The sequence below is a fragment of the Dama dama genome, chromosome 5, assembly GCF_033118175.1.
Source record: "Dama dama isolate Ldn47 chromosome 5, ASM3311817v1, whole genome shotgun sequence".
NCBI classification, from domain to species: Eukaryota; Metazoa; Chordata; class Mammalia; order Artiodactyla; family Cervidae; genus Dama; species Dama dama.
Genome location: NC_083685.1, coordinates 118,018,681 through 118,045,792, shown reverse-complemented (window position 1 = coordinate 118,045,792; position 27,112 = coordinate 118,018,681). Strand labels below are relative to the sequence as shown.

At 46.7% G+C, this 27,112-nt stretch overlaps 1 protein-coding gene and 1 long non-coding RNA gene across 4 annotated transcripts in view; one reads left to right on the top strand and one right to left on the bottom strand.

Moving 5' to 3' along the window:
- PECAM1 (platelet and endothelial cell adhesion molecule 1) overlaps positions 1-27,112 on the top strand; it is a 101,360-nt gene that overhangs the window by 20,303 nt on the left and 53,945 nt on the right. Inside the window, exons 2-5 of one of the 3 annotated variants that reach the window (XM_061144393.1) lie at positions 7,733-7,787; positions 7,909-8,182; positions 19,337-19,499; positions 19,586-19,612. In XM_061144393.1, coding sequence (XP_061000376.1) covers positions 19,436-19,499; positions 19,586-19,612 — 91 coding nt within the window. In that variant the 5' untranslated portion in view covers positions 7,733-7,787; positions 7,909-8,182; positions 19,337-19,435. Of the gene's footprint in view, positions 1-7,732; positions 7,788-7,908; positions 8,183-18,594; positions 18,771-19,336; positions 19,500-19,585; positions 19,613-27,112 lie in introns of those variants that run through there. The other 2 variants (XM_061144391.1, XM_061144392.1) reach the window with 2 other exon arrangements.
- On the bottom strand, positions 4,009-19,394 carry LOC133057639 (uncharacterized). The gene is made up of 3 exons (XR_009693063.1): positions 19,265-19,394; positions 8,656-8,879; positions 4,009-4,272 (listed from the first exon to the last, which is right to left on the bottom strand). It is a non-coding gene; the product is annotated as an uncharacterized LOC133057639 (long non-coding RNA).

The window sequence follows — 27,112 nt, the reverse complement described above, 5'->3', positions numbered from 1 at the left end:
TGTAGCTGGTACTACTGTATTTTTCAAGGTACTGTACTGTAAGATTAGAAATGTTTCCTTTATTTTTTGTGTTTTTTTTGTATGTATTATTTGTGTGAAAAGTATTATGCACCGATGACAGTACAGTACTATATAGCCAATTGTGTTGTTTGGGTACCTAGGCTAACTTCTTTGGATTTACGGACAATTGGACTAAAGGCATCCACTCTCAGAACAGAACTCGCTCGTATGCAGGGGACTTGCTGTAATATTGTTCTCTCCATCCTGCCTGTGAGGAAGCGGCGGCTCAGAGAGATCAAGTCCCCCGAGATCACCCAGCTCGTCTGGCCCTGGAAGAGCATTTTCTTACTACCACTCTGCTGACTCATATAGTGTCAGGGTAAATTCTGTGGGAGCCCAGAAAGCGAGGTGTCTGAACCATGGGGAAACCTTCCCAGGCATCTTGCATGAGAGGTTAGCTGACCAGAGAGTGAGGGAACAGCATTTCAAGCAGAGGGAATGGCATATGCCAAGGTAAGAGGCAAGAGAAGAAACAAGGCACAAAGAAGAGTAACCAGCAAGGCTCGGGGCAAACATTTCAGAGCGTTTCCAAAAAACTGGAATTTTCCTTGGGAAATACAGTCTAACTTGAGCACGGGAAAGAGTCTCAGAGTCTCCTGAAGACTTTCAGGAGCAGCTTGCAGCAAGTGTCTTAACTTGGTGAGTTGTCTCTGGCCCATCTCCCTCCCTCACCAGGCCTGTTCTGTTGCAAAAGGCCAGTATTACTCGCATGTGTGTGGCTCCCATGATAGAATCCAGGATCGGGCAGGGCTTAATGTAAGATAGGTGCTCGTGCTAAGCGTGTCCGACTCTTTGTGACCCCATGGACTGTAGCCCACCAGGCTTCTCTGTCTATGGGATTTCCCAAGCATGAATACTAGAGTGGGTTGCCATTTCCTTCCCCAGGGGATCTTCCCGACCCAGGGATCGAACTTGCATCTCCTGCTTTGGCAGGCAGATCCTTTACCACTCAAGCCGCCTGTGGAACCTGTGAACTGGAATAATGTGAGTGGCATACATGGGGGAGCTTAACAGTTGGCACGAGGCCGCTCAGCTGTAATGTCCTGCTGGGCCCAATGTTCACCTCTAAGAGGAGCCCAAACCCCTTCCCTTCTACTCTCAGCAGTGGAGGGTTTTCCATGTCGATTTCCATCTAGCTGTGACCCCTCCCTCTTCCTCTACCTGTGGTTCTGGAGTCTCAGCCTGGAGAGGTGCGAGGCTGCTACCAGACTCTGGAGCTGGGACGGTGTTTGCAGGGGAACCAGAGGAAAGGAAAAACCCTGTTGCTGACTCTCCCCCTCCGGCTTGCCAGTGATTTATCACTATGGACACTGAGCTCTTTTCCTCTTTGCTGCTGGCTGTCTGGGGGGGCACACATTGTTGGCGCCCTGGCTACGCAGATCAACAGTTCCTTCCTCTTTCCTGTTGTAGAAACGCCATAGTCACCACGGTTGTCCAGGAACGAGCTCACACCTGAAGTGCTCGGTCTTGGGGAAAAACAATCCCATTTGATTCCCCAGGGGTTGTGGGGGGAAACAATGCTGGTGTGAGAACAATGCAGCCTCCGGGGCTGAACTGGGGCCCTGTTTTTCCCCTTCCTTCAGCTTTCCTCGCTGCACTTTAAAAATGGATTTACAGGCAGATGCAGGTAGTCCGCATTGTGTTAGGTGGCAGTAAACGCAAAGTGCCTTTGTAGGGGCCAAGCCTTCTTTGAGGGCACACGGAAGGCAGATGTGGATACAGGGAGATGCAGATGCGAGGCAGAGGGTATTCAGAGGAGACTTCGTACCTGTGTTATCATCTATCACTTCCACTTTCCCATGAGTTTCAGGTGCCGTCAGCTGGAGGCCTGGTGAGAGCTGACTTTGCTGGGGTCGGATAGGACTCGGGACATTCCTTAAAGGCTGGTGCCTGGGGGATTTCCCTGGCAGTCCAGTGGTTAAGATTTTGCTCTTCCACTGCAGGAAGCAAAGGTTTGACCCCTGGTTGGGGAAATAAGATCCCACACGCCACATAGTGTGGTGGCCAAAAATAAAAAGGTTGGTACCCCGAGTCTGACATCACACGTACTGGGCTAGGTCCTGGTATAAGGACACAGAGCATGTGGTGAACGGGGACCCCAGAAACCATGAAGGAAGCTCCCTGGCCAGGAAGTCCTGAGACAGTGCCCGGTCCACCTGGGCTGCATGGGCAGGTTGTGGCCAGCCTCAGGGACCTTGTTTGTCAGTTCACCTAAGGGATGTCTCTCTTGGCTTCAACCTAGGGGGGAGGAGAAGTCTAAGGACACCCCACATCTATCCATTTCACTGTTCAAGAGGTCCATCAGGAATAACCGTCTACATGAACCTGGCCTTGAAATTATCCAGGAAGGAAACACTTCCTTTAGGAGAAGCTGGTGCATTTCAGCTAGGACAATGTTCAAAACCCCTTTACCTCCTTGAACATCCATGTCTTTCCTAGGTCTCAAAATATTCCTGTTCTCTTTCCATCTAGAAGGTTCTTTTACTGGGGAGAGGATTTCCAAGTTTCCTCCAGATTCCAAGTAGCAACGTGAACTTTCATGTTTTATCTTTGCCAGGGGAGCTGCCTGAACCCCCAGACCCCAGGGGAGCCCAGCCTTTAGGGAAAAGCAGACGGTGACAGAGGTAGCCCTGCCAAATAACCTTCAGAGCCGCTCAGCTCACCTCTTCCTCTTGGTATAAGAGAACGAGAATCTGTAAGGAGGACATTCTAGTTCTCTCTGATTCTCTCTCCCTGCACATTTGTGGACTGGCAGAAACGGAGGACCCTTGTGCAATGCTCAGCTACCTCCTCACTGCTCTGGAAGGGTCTCATTCCCCATAAGACGGCAGGAGAATTGGAGGGGCCGCCCCATGCAGTAAACCCCCCAACAACACCTTCGTCAGGGGACATACAACCAGCACTGGAATCCTTCTGGGACAGGGAACCAGTCTATTTTTTTAAAATAGCAATTAATTAATGTTTATTAATTAATTTATTTTTGGCTGCTCTGGGTCTTTCTTGCTACATGTGGGCTTTCTCTAGATGCAGCGAGCAGGGGCTCCTCTCTAGTTGCGGTGTGCGGGCTTCTCACTGCAGTGACTTCTGTTACTGTGGAGACTGGGCTCTAGGCATGTGGGCTGAGTAGTTGCGGTGCACGGGCTTAGTTGCCCTGCAGCGTGTGAAATCTTCTCAAATCAGGGACCGAACCCGTGTTCCCCGCACTGGCAGGCAGACTTTTTTTTTTTTTTTTAATTTTTATGTATTTATTTGTTTTTGTCTGTGCTGGGTCCTCGTTGCTGCACAGGTTATTCTCTAGTTGCAGTGAGCAGGGGCTACTCTCTAGTTGCAGTGCATGGGCTTCTCGCGCGGTGGCTTCTCTTGTTGCAGAGCATGGTCTCTAGAGCACGTGGGCTTCAGTCGTTGTGGCTTGAGGTCTCAGTAGTTGCCATTCACGGGCTCTGGAGCACATGCTCAATAGTTGTGATGCACGGGCTTATTTGCTCTGCTGCATGTGGGATCTTCCCGGACCGGGAATTGAACCTGTGTCTCCTGCACTGGCAGGCAGATTCTTTACCACTGACTGCCAGAGAAGCCTGGCAGGCGGGTTCTTAACCACTGGACCACCAGGGAAGTCCTTTAATAGCAGTTTTTATTGAGATAATATTAGATTCTTGTGCATTTGTAACACATAATACAGAGAGCCCGTGTATATTTTATCCAGGTTTCTGAAGTGGTAGCACTTTAATGTTGCAGTGTAATGTTACAGGACACTGGCATTGATACAACCCACCTATGGGATTTAATCTCCCAGTTTTACTGGTACTCATTGTGTTTCAGTGTGTGTAAAGTTCTTAACAGCTTTATCACCGTGTTGGTTCTGGTATCCATCACTGCAGGCAATACACAGTTCCCAAGCCGCAAGCATCCTCCTGTTGCCCTCTTTAGGCACACCCTTTCCCTCCCCTGTCCCCACCCCCAGCCTCTGGAAACTGCCCATTTGGCCTCCATTTCTAAACTTCTGTTATTTCAAAAATGTTATGCAAATAGGATCATATGTAGGGGACTGGCTGTTTTTCACTCAGCCTATTTATTGCTCTGGAGATTCATCCAAGTTGTTGCCTGTATCAATGGTTTGCTCCTTTTCATTGCTGAGGAATATTCCATGGTGTGCATGTAACCAACATTTATTCACTGAAGGATATCTGGGCGGACCCCAGTTTTTTCAGAAAGCTGAAATGACAAATAGAGCTGCTGTGAACATTCACATGAAAACTTTGTGTGTGTGATCCTACATTTAAATGTTCTCTGGGCAGCTTTTCCATTTTTTAAAATATACAGCTCTAATTGAAGAAGATCCTTGAGGTCTGTGAGGGATCTGTTTGAGACCCATGTGCATTCTCACGTTCTCAGAGTTGGAAATGTTTATACAGGCTCTTGGCTCGGTCTTAAATCACATGAGCCTCATGTCTGTCCGGGAGCACAGTTTCCTGTGCATAGTCTCATCCTCCAACTTGGCTGCCTTTTTTATTGGGATGTATCTGTTTTAATTTTGTTTAATCAGGTAATGAAGCTGTAAAGAAACAGGAAACATTAAGACAGTTGTATAAAACACGCTGAAGGATGGCATCCTAAAATAACCTGGGTGAATAAATATCTCATATTCCGTGCATTTCAACTTTTGTAGGCTTTGACCCCTTTGGTCTTTGTTCTAAGCCAAAAATTTCCCTATGGTGGTGCATTTCAAGAAGCCCTGAAATGTTTTTCTTCCAGAGGCATCAGGTTTGGAGTTCAGGGCTTAGGTCTGGAGTCAGGCAGCCAATGTTCCAATGGACTTAAACCACCTGTGGGATTGTGAGCAAGTGTAATAACCTCTTTAAGACTCTCATTTCTCTCCTGTACAGTGAGGATAATTCTAGCATCTAATCCATAAGATTAAATGAGACCATCCATGAGAAGTACTGAGTGCTCAGTACATTTTAGTAGAAACCCCCTCTCCCAATCTCTTGAGAACAGTGCCTCAAAAGCCTTCACTGAAGGTTGTCTGAAGGGGGCTATGAGGGAGAATTACGTCTCACTGCCCAGAGAAAAACTTCTTACGAGTCTCCTGTACCTAGATTCTCCCTCAAAGCCAAGCCTCCACTGCCCCTACCGAATCAGCCAGTTGGTCTCCCTCTGTCAGCCTCACTCCCAGATGAGCCCCTTTCTCCCTCAGGTAGCTGTTGAGATTTCTCTGCATTTCCTCGGCGACTCCGGTTATTCTGCCACCCCTGGCTGGCACCCTACCCTGCTGAGATGAAGACTGAGTGCTTGGACTGCATTCTGCTTTCCTTCTTGTCTTTTCTCTCCTGTCACGTTTGCTGTTTGGCTGGTCAGACGGATCCACTTGGGTTTCCACAACAGGGACACAGATGACTTCTCATGGCATCTGGCAGTTGATGCCTGAGCTCCGTGAACAACTTTATGGCTCTTCTCAGCGCCCAACCGGAGTGGTGATCCCAGCCCCACCTATGAGCAGCGGAGGCCACTTAGTGACCTTCATGATGAGGACAACTTCTTTCCTTTGTCTTCAACCCTGGCAATCAGCAGGAACACTGCTCTGACTCTGCTCTGACTCATGACGTTGGCTTTGACAAATATGTGGCTCTGAGAAGCTTCGTCAGTAAGATGAAGAAATGTGCAGTAGCCGGTTTTCCCCTGGACAGAACAGGTCTGCCCACGTGGCTGCCAGAGTTTGACGCAGAGGAGACTCCACAGCCCTCTGGAAATGTCTCCCCACTTCTAAGTTAACTTTGCCTCACCTTCTGTGTTACAGAGATCTAACTAAAGTAGATCTCCCTATAATTTCTACTGAAAGGTTAAAAAATAAAAGTCCCATTCCTCTTTTGCATACAACCAATGCAATTGAGAAATGCAAATCAAAACTACAATGAGATATCACCTCACACCTGTCAGAATGGCCATCAGCAAAAAATCCACAAACAATAAATTGTGGAGAAGGTGTGGAGAAAGGGGAACCCTCCTACACTGTTGGTGGGAATATAAATTGGTGCAGCCACTTTGGAGAACAGTATGGAGGTGCCTTAAAAAACTAAAAAGAGTTACCGTATGATCTAGCAATCCCACTCTGAAGCATATATCAAAGAAAAACATGGTTCAGAAGAACACATTCATCCCAAAGTTCATTGCAGCATTGTTTACAATAGCCAAGACATGGAAGCAACCTAAATGTCCATCAACAGAGGAATGGATAAAGATGTGATACACACACACACACATATACACAATGGAATATTACTTGGCCATTAAAAAAGAATGAAATAATGCTATTTGCAGTAACATGGATGGACTTGGAGATTATCATACTGAGTGAAGTCAGTCAGAGAAGGACAAATATCATATGATGGCACTTCTATGTGAATTCTAAAAATATGATACAAATGAACTTACTTACAAAACAGAAACAGACTCATAGACTTAAGAGAATTGAACTTATGGTTATGGCAGGGGAAGAGTGAGGGGAAGGATAGATTAGGAGTTTGGGTTTGACATGTGCACACTGGTATATTTAAAATAGATAATCAACAAATCAAAAATCAACAAATAAAAAATAAGTAAAATTCTAAAATGAATAAAATAATTCAATATTTGAAGATAATTATCAGTTCAGTTCAGTTCAGTCGCACAGTTGTGTCTGATTCTTTGCAGCCCCATGAGCCGCAGCATGCCAGGCCTCCCTGTCCATCACCAGCTCCCGGAGTCCACCCAAATCCATGTCCATTGAGTTGGTGATGCCATCCAACCATCTCATCCTCTGTCATCCCCTTCTCCTCCTGCCCTCAATCTTTCCCAGCATCAGGGTCTTTTCAAATGAGTCAGTTCTTCACATCAGGTGGCCAAAGTATTGGAGCTTCAGCTTCAAAATCAGTCCTTCCAATGAACACCCAGGACTGATCTCCTTTAGGATGGACTGGTTGGATCTCCTTGCTGTCCAAGGGACTTTTAAGAGCTTTCTCCAACATCACAGTTCAAAAGCATCAATTCTTTGGTGCTCAGCTTTCTTTATAGTCCAACTCTCACATCTATACACGACCACTGGAAAAACCATAGCCTTGACTAGATGGACATTTGTTGTCAAAGTAATGTCTCTGCTTTTTAATATGCTGTCTAGGTTGGTCATAACTTTCCTTCCAAGGAGTAAGCAACTTTTAATTTCTTGGCTGCAATCACCATCTGCAGTGATTTTCAGATCTTCCCAAATCTTCCTTCTTGGTCTTAACATTTCTACTTTATTCAAATGCTCCTCTTATGGTGTGGTTTTTGAAGGTCCCTTACCTGTGGCATTTTCATCACCCCTCTGTATGCTTTGGGACGTCATCCCCTGAACTGAGCGTGTGTGACAAAATACAGTGGGGCTGTCTTCTCCCCTCTTCTGAACTCTTCACTTTCATTAATGCCGTCAACCAGGATGGCAGCCACGCTAACTCATCCGTCTTTCCACTATGTATCCTGCTGTTAAGCAACATGTCTGTCATCATCATCCTGTATTTGTAAGGTCAGCTTTGAGGAACTTTAACTTTCTGTTGTGCATCATCATTTGGCCCATTGCACCCTCCTAGTGACAACTTTTTACTACTGATCCTGTCGTTTGGCCTCTTACATATCTATCTCTCTCATTTGCTGTGTCTTTCAGGGATCCAGTCAGCATGTTCTCAAGACCTCCTAGAGCCAAGTGGCACTCCACTATGGTATGTGTTTTTTTTTTTTAATGTCATCTTGGATCAGTGATGCACCACTTCTGTGAACCTTTACTTGCTTACTTATTTATTTTTATTTTTTGGCCACGCCATGCGGCATGTGGGATCCCAGTTCCCTGACCAGGGATGAAACCCTGCACCCTCTGCATTGGAAGCACCGAGTCTTAACCACTGGACCACCAGGGAGGTTCCTACAGATATCTTTTGAGTTGACCTGGATCAAAACTCTTTGGATCTAACTGTCCCACACATGACAGATGCCACACTCTTCTCCATGAGGACCTCAGGACACTCCTGGTCAGACATCCTGTTGAAATCCACAAGCCCTACACCTGCAGGATTTACTCATTTAACAATCTAATAACTCTGACAACAGAAGAAACCAGGTTAGTGTGTCCTGACCTACTTTTAGAAGATATTTGCTGGGTTTTGGTCATTTCTACTTCCTGCCTGGTAACTGAAATTGCTCTCCGCCAACCTGTAAGAGATCTGCGCTGATCTGTACTATCTATTGGGTGCTCGAACCCCATTTCAGTTGCTTCACTGAGCACCTCTCCTACTATCCCCTCCTCCTCCATGTCTCTGGCCTCATCTAGCCCTTAATACATGACCTAACTCCTCCTGGGCATGACCCTCACTGGCCACGCTGTTGGGTCTGGCCTAGACTCCCTAGTCTCCATCCTTCCCTAAATTTATTCCAGCCACAGAGGTCTGGGCCCCCTCTGTATATGTGTGTGTGTGTGTGTGTGTTTTTTTTCTTTGATGAAGCCTTTAGTGATGTTCTGCACGCTGTGAGAGCCATAACTCACTAGGAAAGATTTTAGGAGATGCTTAGACACAACAAAAAGTTTTTACATACCTAATAAATAATCTGCTGGACTTATTTATGACTGCACTGGGTCTTCATTGTTGCGTACGGGCTTTTCTCTAGCTGTGGTGTGTGGGCTTCTCACTGCGGTGGCTTCTCTTGTTTCTGAGCATGGGCTGTAGATTTCAGGCTTCAGTAGTTGTGGTACATGGGCTCAGTCGCCCCGTGGCACGTGGCAGCTTCCCGGACCAGGGATCAAATCCGTGTCCCCTGCACTGGAAGGCAGATTCTTAACCACTGGACCACCAGGGAAGTCCCTGCTGGAGTTTTGTACAAGATGGGTATCAAGGCCCCTGTGATCTGTGGGTTTGGGATTCCTTACCTCCACCCCACCTCCTTTATTAAAACTCAGTACATTTTCTGGGTTTTAGGCTAAATATGAGAGGGGGACAAGTTTGCCCCCTCATACTTCCATCAGCTGGAGGTCCAGCCCAGGAATAGCACCAATCTGCTTGGCCCAAAAGGCTGGGGAGGTGAAGCCTCTTAGGCAAGAACCATTGTTTCCTTTCAAAGCAGGGGATGGAGGGGTCCGCTGAGAACCAAGATGAGAGGGCCCTCACAACTCCTGATCTCTGCTTCCTCTGCGGCTGCCCTAGCCAGATTTCCTGTTAAAATCGAGCTGACGCATAGATGATTACGATAAGAAATGGAAACGCACTTCTGCTGACCCCATGAAAGCCAGTTGGGCTGGCTACCCACACACAGGCTAGACTGAGAACCACTCTAGTAGGCAATGTTTTAAGTACTTTAAAGTGTTTTTCTTTCTTAAACTCCTAGAGTCTATGTGCAAGGTGAGCAAGCCATAAGAGAGAGGATATGAACAGCAGCCATCAGCCAGCATTCCTGTCTCCTACCTTCTGTGTTTCCTACTACTTCTCCTCAATCCCTAATGTTAATATTAAAATGTTAGGAGAAGGATGGGGACTTCCCTCGTGGTCCAGTGGTTAAGAATCCACCTTCCATTGCTGGGGACGAGGGTTCCATCCCTGGTTGGGGAACTAAGATCCCTCATGGCATGGAGCAACTAGACCCATGCACTGCAACTGGAGAGCCATGTGATGCAAGAAAAAAAGCCTGCGCACTGCAACAAAAGACCCAGGCACAGCCAAAAAAAAAAAAAAAAAGATAAATAAAATGTTAGGAGAAGAATGGATTTCTAAAGCCCAGAGCTTTAAGAGAACAGGTTGGAAAAATGGTGGCTGTTTTGCTCTGGGTCAGGGCTTTCCTGATCTCAGATGGTAAAGAATCTGCCTGCCATGCAGGAGACACAGGTTCGACCCCAGTTCAGGAAGATCCCCTGGAATAGGGAATGGCAACCCACTCTAGTATTCTTGACTGGAGGACTGCATGAACTGAGGAGCCTGGGGGGCTCCTGTCCATGAGATCACAAAGTCAGACACGACTGAACTGAAGCGACTTAGTATGTGCACAACTATCCAGTCTAAGGAAGTCACTCCCCATCCACCACCCCCCTGACTTTTCTCCATCACTGTGCCAGTTTCTTTCTTTACAACCATCAACACAGTTTGTGGCTATGAATTCACTTTCTTGGGTACTTAGGTTTCATGGCTGCCCCGTTAGACTATAAGCTCCACCAAGGCAGGAACTAATGTATATCCAGGGATAGGGAAGCCTCCCCTCCAAACCCCTGGAGTGCAGGGCCAGGCCTCTGTCTTTCCTGGAGCTTAGCCTGGTGCCTGCTCGCACTGGGACATGCCATCCTTTCTTCTAGGGCATCCTCGATACTTCATCCTGGTGGGGCCTGGCCTTGAGCAGAGCGTTCCTGATACTCCCTCCGGTCTGCAGCCGGCTCAGTGCTTTATTTCCCGCTCTGCGGCCCTCTGTGCTCCTGATCATTTGTGTCCGACCCTTTGCAATCCTTTGGACTGTAGCCCACCAGGCTCCTCTGTCCATGGGATTTCCCAGGCAAGAGTACTGCAGTGGGTTGCCATTTCCTTCTCCAAGGGATCTTTCTGGCCCAAGGATCAAACTATTTTCTCCTGTGTCTCCTGCATTGCAGGCGGATTCCTTACCCATTGAGCCATCAAGGAAGCCCTTGTTTCCCCCTGATGTCCATTCAAATACCCAAAAAAGCACAAATTGGGAATGGATGGCTTCAGCCCCTGGAAGTTCTGGCTTTTCTACTCGTGACTCCAGGTTAGCAGAAGCATTCCTGACATGGACTGCTCCCCAGAAGGGGTCCTGAGTGAGGGCTGTCAGTTAGCATACAGGATGCCCAGTTTCATTTGAGTTTCTGATCAACAATGAATAATCATTGGGACTGTCCCAAAAAACATGTGAGACAGACAAAAAAATGACTTGTTGCTTCTGTGAAATTAAAATGTAACTGGAGGGGCTTCTCTGCTGGTCTAGTGGCTAAGACTCCTCACTCCCAATGCAAGAGGTCTGGGTTCGATCCCTGGTCAGGGAGCTAGATCGCACATCCTACAACTGAGTTCAGTTCAGTCGCTCAGTTGTATCCGACTCTTTGTGACCTCATGAACTGTAGCATGCCAGGCTTCCCTGTTCATTACCAACTCCCGGAACATGCTCAAACTCATGTCCACCAAGTTGGTGATGCCATCCAACCATCTCATCCTCTGTCGTCTCCTTCTTCTCCTGCCTTCATTCTTTCCCAGCATCAGGGTCTTTCCTAATCAGTCACTTCTTCACATCTGGTGGCCAAAGTATTGGAGCTTCAGTTTCATCATCAGTCCTTCCAGTGAATATTCAGGACTGATCTCCTTTAGGATGGACTGTTTGGATCTCCTTGCAGTCCAAGGGACCCTGAAGAGTCTTCTCCAACACCACAGTTCAAAAGCATCAATTCTTCGGTGCTCGGCTTTCTTTACAGTCCAACTCTCACATTCATACATGACTACTGGAAAAACCATAGCTTTGACTAGATGGACTTTTGTTGGCAAAGTAATGTCTCTGCTTTTTAATATGCTGTCTAGGTTGGTCATAACTTTTCTTCCAAGGAGCAAGCATCTTTTAATTTCATGGCTGTAGTCACCATCTGCAGTGATTTTGGAGCCCAAAAAGATAAAGTCTGTCACTGTTTCCACTGTTTCCCCATCTATTTCCCCATGAAGTGATGGGACCAGATGCCATGATCTTAGTTTTCTGAATGTTAAGCTTTAAGCCAACTTTTTCAAACTCTTCTTTCACTTTCATCAAGAGGCTCTTTCCTTCTTTGATTTCTGCCATAAGGGTGGTGTCATCTGCATATCTAAGGTTATTGATATTTCTCCCAGCAATCTTAATTCCAGTTTGTGCTTTATCCAGCCCAGCATTTCTCATGATGTACTCTGCATATAAGTTAAATAAGCAGGGTGACAATATATAGCCTTGATGTACTCCTTTCCCGACTTGGAACCAGTCTGTTGTTCCTTGTCCAGTTTTAACTGTTGCTTCCTGACCTGCATACAGATTTCTCAAGAGGCAGGTCAAGTGGTCTGATAGTCCCAAATCTTGAAGAATTTTCCACAGTTTGTGGTAATCCACATGATCAAAGGCTTTGGCATAGTCAATAAAGCAGAAATAGATGTTTCTCTGGAACTCTCTTGCTTTTTCGATGATCCAACAGATGATAGCAATTTGATCTCTGGTTCCTCTGCCTTTTCTAAATCTAGCTTGAACATCTGGAAGTTCGCAGTTCATGTACTGTTGGAGCCTGGCTTGGAGAATTTTGAGCATTACTTTACTAGCGTGAGAGATGAGTACAATTGTGGTAGTTTGAGCATTCTTTGGCATTGCCTTTCTTAGGGATTGGAATGAAAACTGACCTTTTCCAGTCCTGTGGCCACTGCTGAGTTTTCCAAATTTGCTGGCATACTGAGTGCAGCACTTTAACAACATCATCTTTTAGGATTTGAAATAGCTCAACTGGAATTCCATCACCTCCACTAGCTTTGTTCATAGTGATGCTTCCTAAGGCCCACTTGACTTCGCATTCCAGGATGTCTGGCTCTAGGTGAGTGATCGTACCATTGTGGTTATCTTCGTCATGAAGATCTTTTTTGTATAGTTCTGTGTATTCTTGCCAGCTCTTTTAAATATCTTCTGCTTCTCTTAGGTCCATACCATTTCTGCCCTTTATTGAGCCCATCTTTGCATGAAATGTTCCCTTGGTATCTCTAGTTTTCTTGAAGAGATCTCTAGTCTTTCCCATTCTATTGTCTCCCTCTATTTCTTTGCACTGGTCACCAAGGAAGGCTTCCTTATCTCTCCTTGCTATTTTTTGGAACTCTGCATTCAAATGGGTATATCTTTCCTTTTCTCCTTTGCCTTTCACTTCTCTTCTTTTCACAGCTATCTGTAAGGCCTCCTCAGACAGCCATTTTCCTTTTTTCATTTCTTTTTCTTGGAGATGGTCTTGATCCCTGCCTCCTGTACAATGTCAGGAACACCCATCCATAGTTCTTCAGGTACTCTCTCTATCAGATCTAATGCCCTGAATCGATTTCTCACTTCCACTGTATAATCATAAGGGATTTGATTTAGGTCATACCTGAATGGTCTAGTGGTTTTCCCTACTTTCTTCAATTTAAGTCTGAATTTGGCAATAAGGAGTTCATGATCTGAGCCACAATCAGCTCCTGGTCTTGTTTTTGCTGACTGAATAGAGCTTCTCCATCTTTGGCTGCAAAGACTATAATCAATCTGATTTTGGTATTGACCATCTGGTGACGTCCATGTGTAGAGTCTCCTCTTGTGTTGTTGGAAGAGGGTGTTTGCTATGACCAGTGCATTCTCTTGGCAAAACTCTATTAGCCTTTGCCCTGCTTCGTTCTGTAATCCAAGGCCAAATTTGCCCGTTACTCCCGGTATTTCTTGACTTCCTACGTTTGCATTCCAGTCCCCTATAATGAAAAGGACATCTTTTTTGGGTGTTCATTCTAGCAGGTCTTGTAGATCTTCATAGAACTGTTCAACTTCAGCTTCTTCAGCATTACTGGTCGGGGCATAGATTTGGATTACTGTGATATTGAATGGTTTGCCTTGGAAACGAACAAAGCTCATTCTGTTGTTTTTGAGATTGCATCCAGGTACTGCATTTCAAACTCTCTTGTTGACTATGTGTCTCCAGTGTGGGTGGGCATACTACTCCTATTTTATAGCTGCAGAAAGTGAACCTCAAAACACTAACACTACTGAGCTGCAGAGAAAGGACTGGAAACCCAGGCTTCTGATCTGTGTATTAGTACATGCCCGTGAGGTGACTTTCAAATCTGGCCAATGCAGGATTAGACTCACTCATTAACTGGCCAAGGTTAATTAATCAGACCTCCGGTCACAGGTCAGGCACAGGTCACGGCTGGGGGAAATGACCGATATCTTATTTCCTATCACTGTAGTCATGAAACAGATGGGAGGTTGGTTCTGCCCTCTGACATCCTTGTTGCCCATCTCTTCCTCCCGCATCCACCCCAGCTTCTCAGAAAAACCACTTCCTGAGGTTTAGCCCAAAAAGCAGCTTTTTCAGGCAGCTAGTGAATTGCAGTGATTTGGATTTGTGACATCCCTGGTGTTTGAAGGCAGAAGCACAGCATGTAGACAGCATCCTGTCCCCTGAGAAGAGGAAGAAGAGAGCAGTGCTGTGGGAGCAAGTTTCCCGGGTGAGCTCGTCCTGCTTGGTGGGCACTCCTGGGGTCTCCATCCTCAGCAATGTGGGAGTCAGTTTCTTGATTATTTACCAAGGATTTAAAATAGTTGTGTGAAACCTTTTTTATTTTTTTCTGATTAAGGAATCCACTAAGAACCAGAGGAAGGAACAGGAAGATATGTGGGGGCCACATACATATAGAAAGTCAGCTGATTGCCTATTTTTAAAAAGGTGAAATAGAGAAAAATTCTCTTACACATTTTGATTAATTAATTAGACTGCACTGGGTTTTAGTTGTTGCATTCAGGATCTTTGGTTTGGTACACAGACTCTCTAGATGTGGCACACAGGCTTCTGTAGTTGCAGCACTCAGGCTTAGCTGCTCTGTAGCATGTCATATCTTATTTCCCTGACCAGGGATGGAACCCTTGTCCTCTGAATTGCAAGGCGGATTCTTAAGCGCTGGACCACCAGGGAAGTCCCTCCTTTTATACATTTTTAACTCTGATTAAGACATTCAAACTTTGCAAATGAAAACTAAGGGGCATGATTATCTTTTCAAGGAATAAAATAAATGATGGAGAATATACACTTCATTTCTTATCTCACAGCCAAGGCATAAGAGAAAAGGAAGAGATTTCCATCAGAACTAGAAGGAGTGGTTCCCCTGGAAAGAGAGTAAGAGGGAGACAGACAGACAAACCCATGGAGAATGGTGAGGGAGGCTCTCCCTTGAGGACCCACAAGTCCTGTGAAGAACCAGCCCCATGTCGTCTTGACTCTGGGCCTTAGCCCAGGTCACCCTGCTGTGCTGCCTGGGTCGGGGTAGGGGGTGGGTACAGGAGTTGTTTTATTTTATTATTATTATTTTAAAAATATTTATTTACTTGGCTGTACCAGGTCTTAGTTGCAGTATGTGAGATCTTAGGTTTTAGTTGCAGCATGCAGAATCTTTAGTTGTGGGCATGCAGGCTCTTAATTGCATCATGTGGGATCTAGTTCCCTAACCAGGGAACAAACCTGGGCCCCCTGTAATGGATGCATGAAATCTTAGCCACTGGACAGCTAGGGAAGTCCCTACAACAGCCATTTCAAATGATTTCCAATACCCTGATACAGTCACATGATTTAAAAACTAAAAAGGATACAGTTTATAATGAAAAATATACTGAAAACTATAAAACTGCTGAGAGAAAACAAAGAAGACAAATAAATGGAGAGATATGCCATGTTCATGGGTCAGATACTCAGTATTGTTAGGTCGTCAGTTCTCCCCAAATTGATTCCCATGAATTTCAATGAAATTCCAATAGAATTTTTGGAAGGCTTCTTTTTGGGTTGAAACTGAGAAGTTGGTTTTAAAACTATATGGAAGGATGAAGGGTTTAGAATAGTCCAAGTAATTTTGAAAAGGTAGAGAAATGTTTGAGGACTAACACTACCTGACTTCAGGATGTATTTTAAAGCTACAGAAATCAAAACTGGATGGTACTGCATAAAGGTAAACACACAAATCAGTGGAATAGAATACAGACTCCAGAATATATGTGCTCACATATGGACAGCTGATTCTCAGCAGAAGTTCAAAGAGAATTAACTGGACAAAAGACAGTCTTTTCAACAAACAATGCCAGAACAATTGGACATCCATATGCAACCAGTCCATCCTAAAGGAAATCAGTCCTGGGTGTTCACTGGAAGGACTGATGCTGAAGCTGAAACTCCAATAGTTTGGCCACCTCATGCAAAGAGTTGACTCATTGGAAAAGACCCTGATGCTGGGAGGGATGGGGGCAGGAGGAGAAGGGGACGGCAGAGGATGGGATGGCTGGATGGCATCACCGACTCGATGGACATGAGTTTGAGTAAACTCCGGGAGTTGGTGATGGACAGGGAGGCCTGGAGTGCTGCAATTCATGGGGTCACAAAGAGTCGGGCACAACTGAACAACTGAACTGAACTGATGCAATAAAAGAGAGAGAGAGAACTTTGATCCATGTCTTGTATCATGTACACAAGTTAACTCAAGATAGATAATAGATTGAAATGTAAAAACATAGGGGAAAAATTTTGAGACGTTGGTGGGCAAAGATATTTTAGACATGACACCAAAAGGAAATCTGATCCATTTAGATGTCATACATTAGATGTGATCCATAAAAGGAAAAATGGATAAAGGGAAAAATCCATAAAAGGAAAAATGGGCTTCAGTCTTAAAAATTTAAAGCTTCTGCTTGTCAAAAGATACCATTACGAAGATAAAAGACAGGATGAGATGGTTGAATGGCATCACCAACCAATGGACATGAGTTTGAGCAAGCTCTGGGAGTTGGTGATGGATAGGATAGCCTGGCATGCTGCAGTCCATTGGATCACACACGACTGAGCGACTGAACTGAAGAAGATAAAAAAACATGCCACAAGCTAGGAGAAAATATTTGCAAATCACATAATTGATAAAAGACTTGTATCCAGAATATATAAAGAATTCTAAAAGCACAACACTAAGAAAACAAACAACCTAACTAATAATAGAGCAAAAGATTTTAATAGACCCATTAAATAACAAATAAGCACATAAAAATATGTTCAATATCATTAGTCATTAGGAAGATGCAAGTTCAAACCATAAAAAGAAAGCTCTATGCTCCCCAGGTGGCTCAGTGGTAAAGAATCCGCCTGCCAGTGCAGAAGACTTGGGTTCAATCCCTGGGTCAGGAAGATCCCCTGGAAAAGGAAATGTCAACCCACTCCAGTATTCTTGCCTGGAATATTCCATGGACAGAGGAGCCATGGGTTCACAAACAGCTGGACATGACTGAGCATGTACGTACACATGCTCCCTATTAGAATGGCTAAATCTGGAAAGATTGACCTGCCACTGTTAGAGAGGATGTGATGCAAGTAGAACTCTCATACGCTCCTGATGGGAATGAAAAAATGGTGTAATCAGCATGGTAAATAGCTTGTCAGTGTCTTAAAATGCTAAATATACACCTACCATAAAGCCCAGGCATTCAGCTTCTAGGTATTTACTCAAGTGAAATGAAAGGATGTGTCCAGACAAAGGCTTGTTTATAGCAGCTCTATCTGTATTAGGTCAAAATTGGAAACAAACCACATGTCCATAAGTGGGTGAATGAACAAACTGGTATTTTCATGCAATGAAATGTTACTCGGCAATAAAAAAAAGGTGTAGTATTGATTATGCTGATTGAAAGAAGATAGACCAAAAAAAAAAAAAAAACCCCAATAAAAAAGTACATACTATATGAGTCCATTTATATACATATTAGAGTTAGCTCTTTGTCTACGATGGGAGTTGCAAATATTTTTTCCAGTTTGTAGTTTTTCTCTTGACTGAACTTTTTGGGGGGGGGATTGTGGGCAAAGCAGGACTTTAATTCATGGAGTATAATTTGCCAACATTTCATATTATGACTTCTGGATTTTAAATCATAGTTAAGCCAGCCTTTGCCCAAGGCATGAGGAATTCTTTTATGTTTTCTTCTAGAACTTTTATGTTTCAGTTGTACTTTCAGATTGGTCTATTTGCAATTTATTCTGGTGCATAGTGTACATTGTAGGATATAGTTTTTCTACTTTTTTAAAAAGCAGTAACACATTTTTGAAATAAAGCTTTATTTTCTGTTGGTGTGTTCTAAAAGTACTAGCATTGTGTATGAAACAATGACTAATTTTTGGACGTTTACTTTGGAACTTAGGGCCATGGGGTGGGACTTTTATCACTCTTGCTTGAATGTCACTTTGAGAAGCAGAAGTTGCTTACTCCACAGTAGGTAAAAGTCACCTTTGACACCAACATTTATTTTATTACTCATGACGTTTCCTTTCTTTTCCTGCCAAACTGAAGTTTGGTAAATGGGTGGGAGTAATTTCTAATAGGTTGCCAAAGAAGATAGTTTATAGCGGGGAGTGGAAAATACAAAACAACAACAACAACCAAAAAAAAAAAAAAAAATCCTTTCTGCACGCATTGCCCTCTAACAGCTCTTATCAAAACTTCCAGATTTACCATGTGACAGTATTCAAGGGTACCTTTTCAGAAAGGAGCACTGTGACCCCCAAGGCAATGATACTCTCTTTCTGACCATACAGTTAACTTGTCCTCTTTCAGTCTATCACCCATTTTACTGGTGGTTTTTGATCATTTACTAGGCACCAGGCACTGTGCCTGCCACCGTTGAGCCAGCAGTCTGTTTGGGGAGGCGGGGCACATTAGAAAGTGTCTGAGAAAGGAAGGTGAGGGGGCCCAGAGGAAGGGCAGCTCAGTGTGGGGAAGACAGGGGAGGATGCTGAAGGATTGATGCCTAGACTGAGTTATGATGAATGGGTAGGAATTCGTCAGAAAAGGAGAGGGGAAAGGGTACCAGAGTGTTGGCAAAGTCACAGACATGTGATGTGTTCTGGGAACTATAAATTTCAGCAACCAGAGGGCAGGGCAAGGAAGGAAGAAGTGAGACACCAGGCTGGAGAGGTAAGCAAGGGCTGGGCCGTGAAGGATGGGGAAGTGACTTTCTCTGGAGGGCAATGGTGGTTGGGGAAGGGCATTACAGGGTCTCCCTGACAAACCTGCAATTCTCTAGAAAAACAGTCAGTCCTCTCCAAGCCCGTATCAGGAAAGGCAGGAGGTCCAGACTTGGGCTGTGTGAGAAGAGACCCCTTGGAGGGGCCAGATGAAAAGCAGAGAGACATGCTGAGTGTGCGGGGAGAGAAGCCCTTTGTTGGGAAGGTTGGAGAAAGGGAGGGAGGAACCTCTCAGGCTGCCATGAGAAGGGGGCCCCCAGACCCAGTGGAGACACAAAGAGGGTCAGGAGCGCTGAGGCAAATGTCACTCATGTCTCCCCCCACCCCAAACAAACTAAACAAAAGCAGCTGCGCTCAGTGGCCCCTCAGGAAGGCCAGTCATTTCCTGAGGAGATATGAGGCCGTCCAGGCATTGTTCCTGGTTTCTAGCATGGCTGCCATTACCTGACCAGCGCCTCGGCCAGTGTGTCCGCAGCGCCTGGAGACGCTCCCAATCGTGGTCTCTGCTTTTCACAGGGCAGGTCTCTCAACTGTGACTCCAGAGAGGTGTCTTCTGCCCCCCCGGGGCATGGCCGCAACGCAGAACTAACCGCCAAAGTCTTCGCTTCTCTCAGGATGCCGCTGAGGTGGACCCAGCAGGGCACGATGTGGCTCGGAGCCCTGCTGACACTTCTGCTCTGTGAGTCCCCACTCTTGCTCAACATCACTTAAGCTTCTTGAGAAGGGAAGCTCATGAAATCAACGTATTTCTCCTGTCTTTTCCAGGTTCAAGCCTCAAAGGTCAAGAAAACTGTAAGTCGTGAGATTCCCATCTAGCTTCATTCCCTCTTTCTGTGACTCTTTCTGCTTGTTAGGATTGGTGGGTGAAGGGAGGGGTTATTAGAAAGCGAGTGATTCCACAATCTGGGTTTTTTTGTTGTTGTCCTACCATAAATTTCTTTTTTTACTTTTAAGATTTATTTGTTTATTTATTCATTTTAGTTTTCGGCTGCGGTGGGTCTTGTCGCTGCGCTCGGGTTTTTTCCGGCTGCGGCGAGCGGAGGTTACTCTCCAGCTGTGGTGCGCAGCGGGCTTCTCATTGTGGTGGCTTCCCTTGTTCTGGCTCGCCGGCTTAGTTACTTCTCAGCACATGGGGTTTTCCTGGATCAGGAATTGCACCTCTGTCCCTCACATTGCAAGGTGGATTCTTAACCACTGGACCACCAGGGAAGCCCTCTACCATAGCATATCTATTTTTCATATCCCCAATTGTTTTTACTAAAAAATGAGATACAATCAACTTGTTAGATTCATGAAGTCAGAACAGAGTTTAAATTGTCGTTATGAAAAATAAATAAATAAATTGTCATTATGACTTCTCTCCTAAATGATCTAAAACAGGTTAGATATCATCTCCCATCTATCCATGAGGCTATGATATCTAACATACCTGCAAATTATCTGCAAAATACCTGTAATACTTTGTTCTGGGGCACGGGAAGCAGGTTTTTGCCTGACTTTGAAATCTGGCCTGTCATCCACTTTAGAGCTGATTTGGAATCGTTAAGATAAGCAGGTTTTGTTGTGCTTCATCTGGGACCCGGTGAAGTAGGGGACTGGGCGGGGTCTGGGGACTGAATAGAGGGAGAGCTCACAGAATGAGATCCCCTTGTCAGAGGTCACGTCAATCGGCAGAAGCTGGGTGACTGGGTTGCTCCTTGGAGACGCCTTATGTGCGTGGTGCTGTGTGTTGAGCCCCCAGCTTGGAGCAGTCACTCGTGTGGGGAGGGCTCACGAGACTCATGAGGCCGATCTGGCAGGTCTCCTGTGATTGCCCAAGTGCTTTGAAGGGTGTTTGATCCCCATGGCTACCCACAGAATCAGGATGTCCATTAGCTTTGTAATCAGACTACTTGACCGATGAAATCTCTGACCCTCAGAGGAACTTGTCCAAAAAGAGTCAGTTAGAACATCAGCAATAGAACTTCCCCTTCTCAAAACCCGATTGTCTGGAGTCTGGAGCCACAGGCTTGACTCAGATCTTTAAAGCTACTATTACTCTGTCTCTTGGAGCCTTTTTTTTTTTTGAGGTACCTCTGTACTGTTATTTGTTTGCTTGTTTGAAAATTTTGTTTTATTTTTGGCTGTGCTGAGCCTTGATTGCTGTTTGAGGGCTTTGTCTAGTTGCAGTGAGCAGGGGTTACTCTCCAGTTGCCCTGCCCGGACTTCTCGTTGTGGTGGCTTCTTTGTTGCAAGAGCACGGTCTTTAGTAAATGTGGGCTCTAGAGTGAGCAGGCTTCAGTAGTTGTGGTCATGGGCTTAGTTGCCACAGTCCTCCCAGACCAGGGATCAAACCCATGTCCCCTGCATTGATAGGTGGACTCTCAACCACTGAACCACTAGGGAAGTCCCTCTTTGAGCCTTTTTCTCAGTCTGTAAAACCGTTGTGTTGAGTCAGTATGAGATGAGATGAAAGAGGTGACTCACCTGCCCACCATATAGCAGTTAGTAAAATAATGGTTTATCATGGTTCTAACTCAGGGCTTCCCCAGTGGTTCAGCGGTAAATAATCTGCCTGCAATGCAGGAGATTCGGGTTCGACCCACGGGTCAGGAAGATCCCCTGGAGAAGGAAATGGCAACCCACTCGAGTATTCTTGCCTGGAAAATTCCATGGACAGAGGAGGCTGGTGGACTACAGTTCATGGGGTTGCAACGACTCAATAACAACAATGATCCTAGTTCACCATCACCCTCGTAGCTCCTCCTCTGTCCACTGCAGCCTTGTGCCTCTGCTTTGGTCCAGACCACACCCTGCCTCTGGACTTCTTTAGCTCTCTGTTCTTCGTCCCCGTGTAGCCCTATACTAAGGTCACAGGTGTGGAGCCCCGTACCAAGGTGACAGGATAAAAATCTCTGGAATGACTAAGCCCCATACCAAAATGTCATGGTCCATGTGCATTTTGGAAAAGAATTTCCAGATATGAGGCAGAATGAGATGAGAAGAAAGTTTCTCATAGTGGGAGATGCTGTTAGAATAGCAGGCCGTCTCAAGGGAGAGCCATTTCTGACAACCATTTCTCAGGCTAGTAGCCTGTTTTTGTAGCTCCAGGACAGACAGTTCCTACTGGAATGGTGGCATTAGATGATTGGTTAGGATGCTGTGTGTGTGTTAGTAGCTCAGTCGTGTCCGACTCTTTGCGACCCCATGGACTGCAGCACGCCAGGCCTCCCTGTCCATCACCAACTCCCGGAGTTTACTCAAACTCATGTCCATTGAGTCGGTGATGCCATCCAACCATCTCATCCTCTGTCGTCCCCTTCTCCTCCTGCCTTCAATCCTTCTCAGCATCAGGGTCTTTCCAAATGAGTCAGCTCTTTGCATCAGATAGGTTGGGTATTTTACCTAATATTGGGTCAGGGAACTGGCCGGTTTAGATCCAGAGGCTCATGGCAACAGTTGCAGTGGGGCTTGGTCAGTTCCGGAGATTTTTATCCTCTGACCTTGGTATAGGACTCCCACAGTCCCCACCTCAGGGGGAAGTCAATCACTCCTTGCCCAGGTTTCCCAGAGAAAGGTCTTTGTAACTTTGGGGAAGACCTCAGGCTCTCCGACTGCCTCCTGAGGCCTCCATCCTATTTTACCTAAGGTACCTGTGCAAGGTCACCGCTGGGTGATGGCAGAGCCAGGTGGGGGGACCTGGGACTCAGGTCTACCGTTCCTTAGACCACCCAGGACCATGTGCCTGACCTGCCAGCCTGCTCCATGCTTGAAGTGCTTGGTCAGCCCTGGCCCTTCCTCTCCTTTTACCTCAGGCCCCCACCCAACCCCAGCCGGCCAGTCTCAGGAGATGACCTCAGCTCCCTCTTCACCTAGAACACAAGGCTGTCTGGAGGGAACTCCCTCCACTTCCCGCCCTGCCCCGGCTTCAGGCTTATCTGCCTTCCCACCCGTCCTCCCAGCTTCCCTCCTGGCTTCAGAGGCCATGTCTACCCTGCAGCTGGGTAGGGCCGGCTGGTCCACCTGGGCTCTGAGCCCATCCCTGGCATCACCCCCTCCCCCAGAATCTCACGCTGTCCCTGACTGAGCCGCCTACCCCACTTTTAGTAGCTACCCCTGCCTTTGTGGCTCTTTCAGTCTACAAACGTGATTCGTAACACTTTTATTTTAGGAAAAAGAAAAATCACAAACAAACCCCCCATTTATCTTCTGTCCCCCTATCTATCCACTCCCTTCCTCAGTCAAACTCCTCTGAAGCCTTGTTTCTTTAATTTAATATTTATTTCTTTATTTTTGGGCTGCTTGGTATTTGGAATCTTACTTCCCTGACCGGGCACTGAACCCGTGCCCTCTGCAGTGGAAGTGTGGAGGGTTAACCACTGGACCGTCAGAGAAATCCCCTGAAGCCTGGTTTCTAATCACTTCTCTGCTTCCTCACCTCTCAGTTGACCCTACCAAGCAAGTATGGCTTTGGCCCCCACACCTCCCAAATCCTCGCTATGAGGTGATGCCAAATGCCATGAACACATCCAGACCTTGGCCTTCAGGACCCCAGTGTTTGCACAAAGCCTCTTTCTTTGGCCTTGTAAACCCTCTTCCCTGGTGTTCTCCCACCAGGGAGACTTTCTGACAGGAAGACTTGGACTTTTTCCCCAGGGAGACTTGGACTTTCCCAGGGTCTGATCCTCGCTGAAGCTCATCTCCTCCTCCCTACCCCAACACACACCTCCACATGCCCACCCTCCAGTTTCACTCCAGCTCTGGCCGCTCCACTGATGGTCAGGCTTTCTCCGGGGCCGTGGCTGATGTTTCCTCCTAGTCATCCCCTAGGGTCCCTCAAACCAGCTGCAGCACCAGGACTTTGTTCCGCCCTTATCTTTGTCTGGCCTTGTCTCCTTTAGTCTGTGGCACCTAGGTACCTAATCCAGGAACCTTATCTTCCACCTTTTACCTCAATCCCCATGGCCAATCAAACAGGTCAAATACATATAACAAATATTATTATTATTATTTTATACTTTTTTGGCTGCACCGCATGGCATGTAGGATCTTAGTTCCCTCACCAGGGAGGGAACCCATGCCCTTGCAGTACATTCATAATGTCATACAAACATCACCACTGTCTAGCTCCAGAACATTTTCTTCACCCTTAAAAAAGCGAAGTCCTTCTGCATCCAGTAAACATTTCTCAAGCCCATCCCTGCCCCTCAGCCCACTGAGTTTGCCCGAGCTCAGGCCGCATCAGCTTTCACCTGGACCTTCATGCATGTAGTTATAGCCTCCCCTCCCAGCCCACAGTGGTCTTTCTAAAGCTCCAGTATCATCCAGTTACCCCCCACCCCTCCCAAGACCCCAAGGACAGGGTCCTGCAGGTCAGCATGGTGGACAAGGTCCTCTGTTCTGGCCCCTCCTACCTGTCCCCACACTCCGGTTCCTATGACCACCTGTCCCCGGAATGCATTGATTTCTCCTGCCCCTGTGCTCTGGTACATGCTGTTCTCCTGCCCTGAGTCCCCCACCCATCCCTTCTGTCCCGGTCCAAGGCTCAGTTCCGGGGTCACTTCCTTCAGACTTGCCTTGGCCTCTCCTGAGCACCCCTTCCTCCTGGCCTTACACCACTTACTCCAGCCGTCTGGGTCCCTACTAGCCTGCACGGTCTAGGACAACAGGGCTGCTTTCTTATTCACCTTGTGATCCCAGCACCTGGCACCAGGTGCTCGGGGAATATTTTCCTGAAAGAGGCTCGGACTGAACTTGGAGGTACCTGAGATTCAGGGGAGCTGGGTCAGCACACTCCATGCTGAGCATCACGGGTCACCAGGGCCTCCGTGCTTCGTGGCTCCCTGTATTTTCCTGAGACTGGTGGATGGTCCCTCCTTCTCTACCGCCCACCCCCAGCCACCCACTTCTTTCTGAGTCATTTCTAGGTGGAGGGCTGAGGAGGTGACTGAGTTACGCTGCCTCATCTTCCCCAGAGCATCAGCATCCGCTGACCGCGTGCCTGAGGTGGAGGGAAGCAGGGCCCTTTGTTTTAGGGTGCGGGGCCTTGGCGCTGTGGTCCCCTGGTGTCTCATCTGAGCTGTGGTGACTCTCTTGCTTTGGATCTCCATCTGCCCTTCATCTCTCCAGGTTAAAAAAATCTGTCCTCTTTGAGCTTCCCTGGTGGCTCAGATGGTAAAAATCTGCCTGCAAAGCCAGAAACCCTGGTTCAATCCTGGGGTTGGGAAGATCCCCTGGAGAAGGACGTGGCAACCCACTTGAGTATTCTTGCCTGGGAAATCCCATGGACAGAGGAGCCTGGAGGGCTACGGTCCATGGGGTTGCAAAGAGTTGGACATGACTGAGCAACTAACACTTCACTTCTCAAGCATGTCCTTTCATTACAGTTCTGAACCTTTGGTGTCCTCTCTCCAGAAAAACACACACTTGCATATAATTGGAGGTGGTTCATGGGTCTCCTAACACCTCTCTGTGAACCTTGGGGAGGCTTGGGTTGTAGCAATCACTCTGTTGTGTAAATAATGAACCCTATACACAGTAACCAGTTTGGCTGCTCCTGGAAAGTTTATTCACAAAGAGGATATTATTTTCCATATTATCTTAATGATCACATCCCCAGTGGTTCAGCTGTAAAGAATCCGCCTGCCAATGCAGAAGATGCAGGAGATTCGGGTTCGATCCCTGGGTCAGGAAGATCCCCTGGAGAGGGAAATGGCAACCCACTACAGTATTCTTGCCTGGGAAATCCCAGGGACAGGGGAGACTGGTGGGCTGCCATCCAAAGTGTTGCAAAGATTCGGACATGACAGACTGAGCACACACATGTTGTAATAATCAGGTAGAGATTTTTGAAGGTTGTGTGGTATATTTGTTATCTATTACTCCTTAATGAATTATCCCCAAACTCAGTGGTTTAAGATAATTTATCATCTCCTGCAGTTTCTGAGGGGCAGGAGTCTGGGAATGGCTTAGTTGGGTGGTGCTGACTCAGGGTTTGTCTGGAAGTTGCAGGTAAAATATTGGTCAGTGTTATGATTTACCTGTGGAGAAGGCAATGGCACCCCACTCCAGTACTCTTGCCTGGAAAACCCCATGGATGGAGGAGCCTGGTGGGCTGCAGTCCATGGGGTCTCGAAGAGTTGGACACGACTGAACGACTTTACTTTCACTTTTCACTTTCCTGCATTGGAGAAGGAAATGGCAACCCACTCCAGTGTTCTTGCCTGGAGAATCCCAGGGACAGTGGAGCCTGGTGGGCTGCCGTCTATGGGGTCGCACAGAGTCGGACACGACTGAGGCGACTTAGCAGCAGCACCATGATTTACCTGAGGGCTTGTCTGATGCTGTGGATTCTGCCTTTAAGCCCACTCATGAGGCCATTCCTCACCATGTGGGTCTCTGCAGAGGGAGGCTCATGACGCGGCAGCTGGCTTTGCGCCGAGTGGGTGATCCCAGAAGAGGAGGGGGTACCCAAGAGGAAAATTGCAATTACAAACTAATCTCAAAAGTGACCTACTAGCACTTCTGCAATATTGTTGTTCCTGAGACCAACCCTGGTCCGACATGGGAGGGGACCACTTGCGGGTGTTACAGTAGAAGGCAGGGCTCATTGGGGTGCCCTCTTGAAAACTGGAAACCAGAAGGGTGTTGGTGGAGGTTGTGGTCGTGGTGATAAAACCGAGGCTGCTGGTCTGTTGCATCAAGTCAATGAGCTGGGATTCATATCTTGGTACATTTTATAAATGCTTCCCCTTCTGTCCTGCCTTCCCTTCTTCTTTCTTGTCTGCTCCTGCTGGCTGGCTATGGAAGTGTGAGATCCCTACCAGCGAATCAGCTGAGTTAATCTATTAAGCAGACGTACGTTAGGTTTGCTTAGAAAAATGAGGCGGCGGAAGCGCCTGGTGTTAGTACACACCCTCCTCTTGAAAAACCAACTACCCGATGCTTTAGCTGAGCTTGCTGTAAAATGGTTAGATAGTGGTAGACCGCCCTAGGGCTGATCAGTAGGAGACTCTGGCAGGGCTGGTGCTGAGGCTGGAAGACCTGGAGTAGGAAAGGGTGGTGAAGTGTAGACCATGAGCCCCAGGTGGGCAGAAACTGTGCCAGTCTTACCCTTCTCTGAGCCCCCAACATTGGGTGCAGTGCCTGGCACAGAGACGGCCCCTCCAGTATCTGCTGAATGAGTGATGCTAAGTGGGAAGGAGATGTCAATCAGGGGCCAGGCATTGGGCAAAGCGGACCTGCCCCTTCAGTGTTCTCAGCCGCCTTGGTTTGGTCATTCATTGTTTGAGATTAAAATACCAAGGAAGGCAA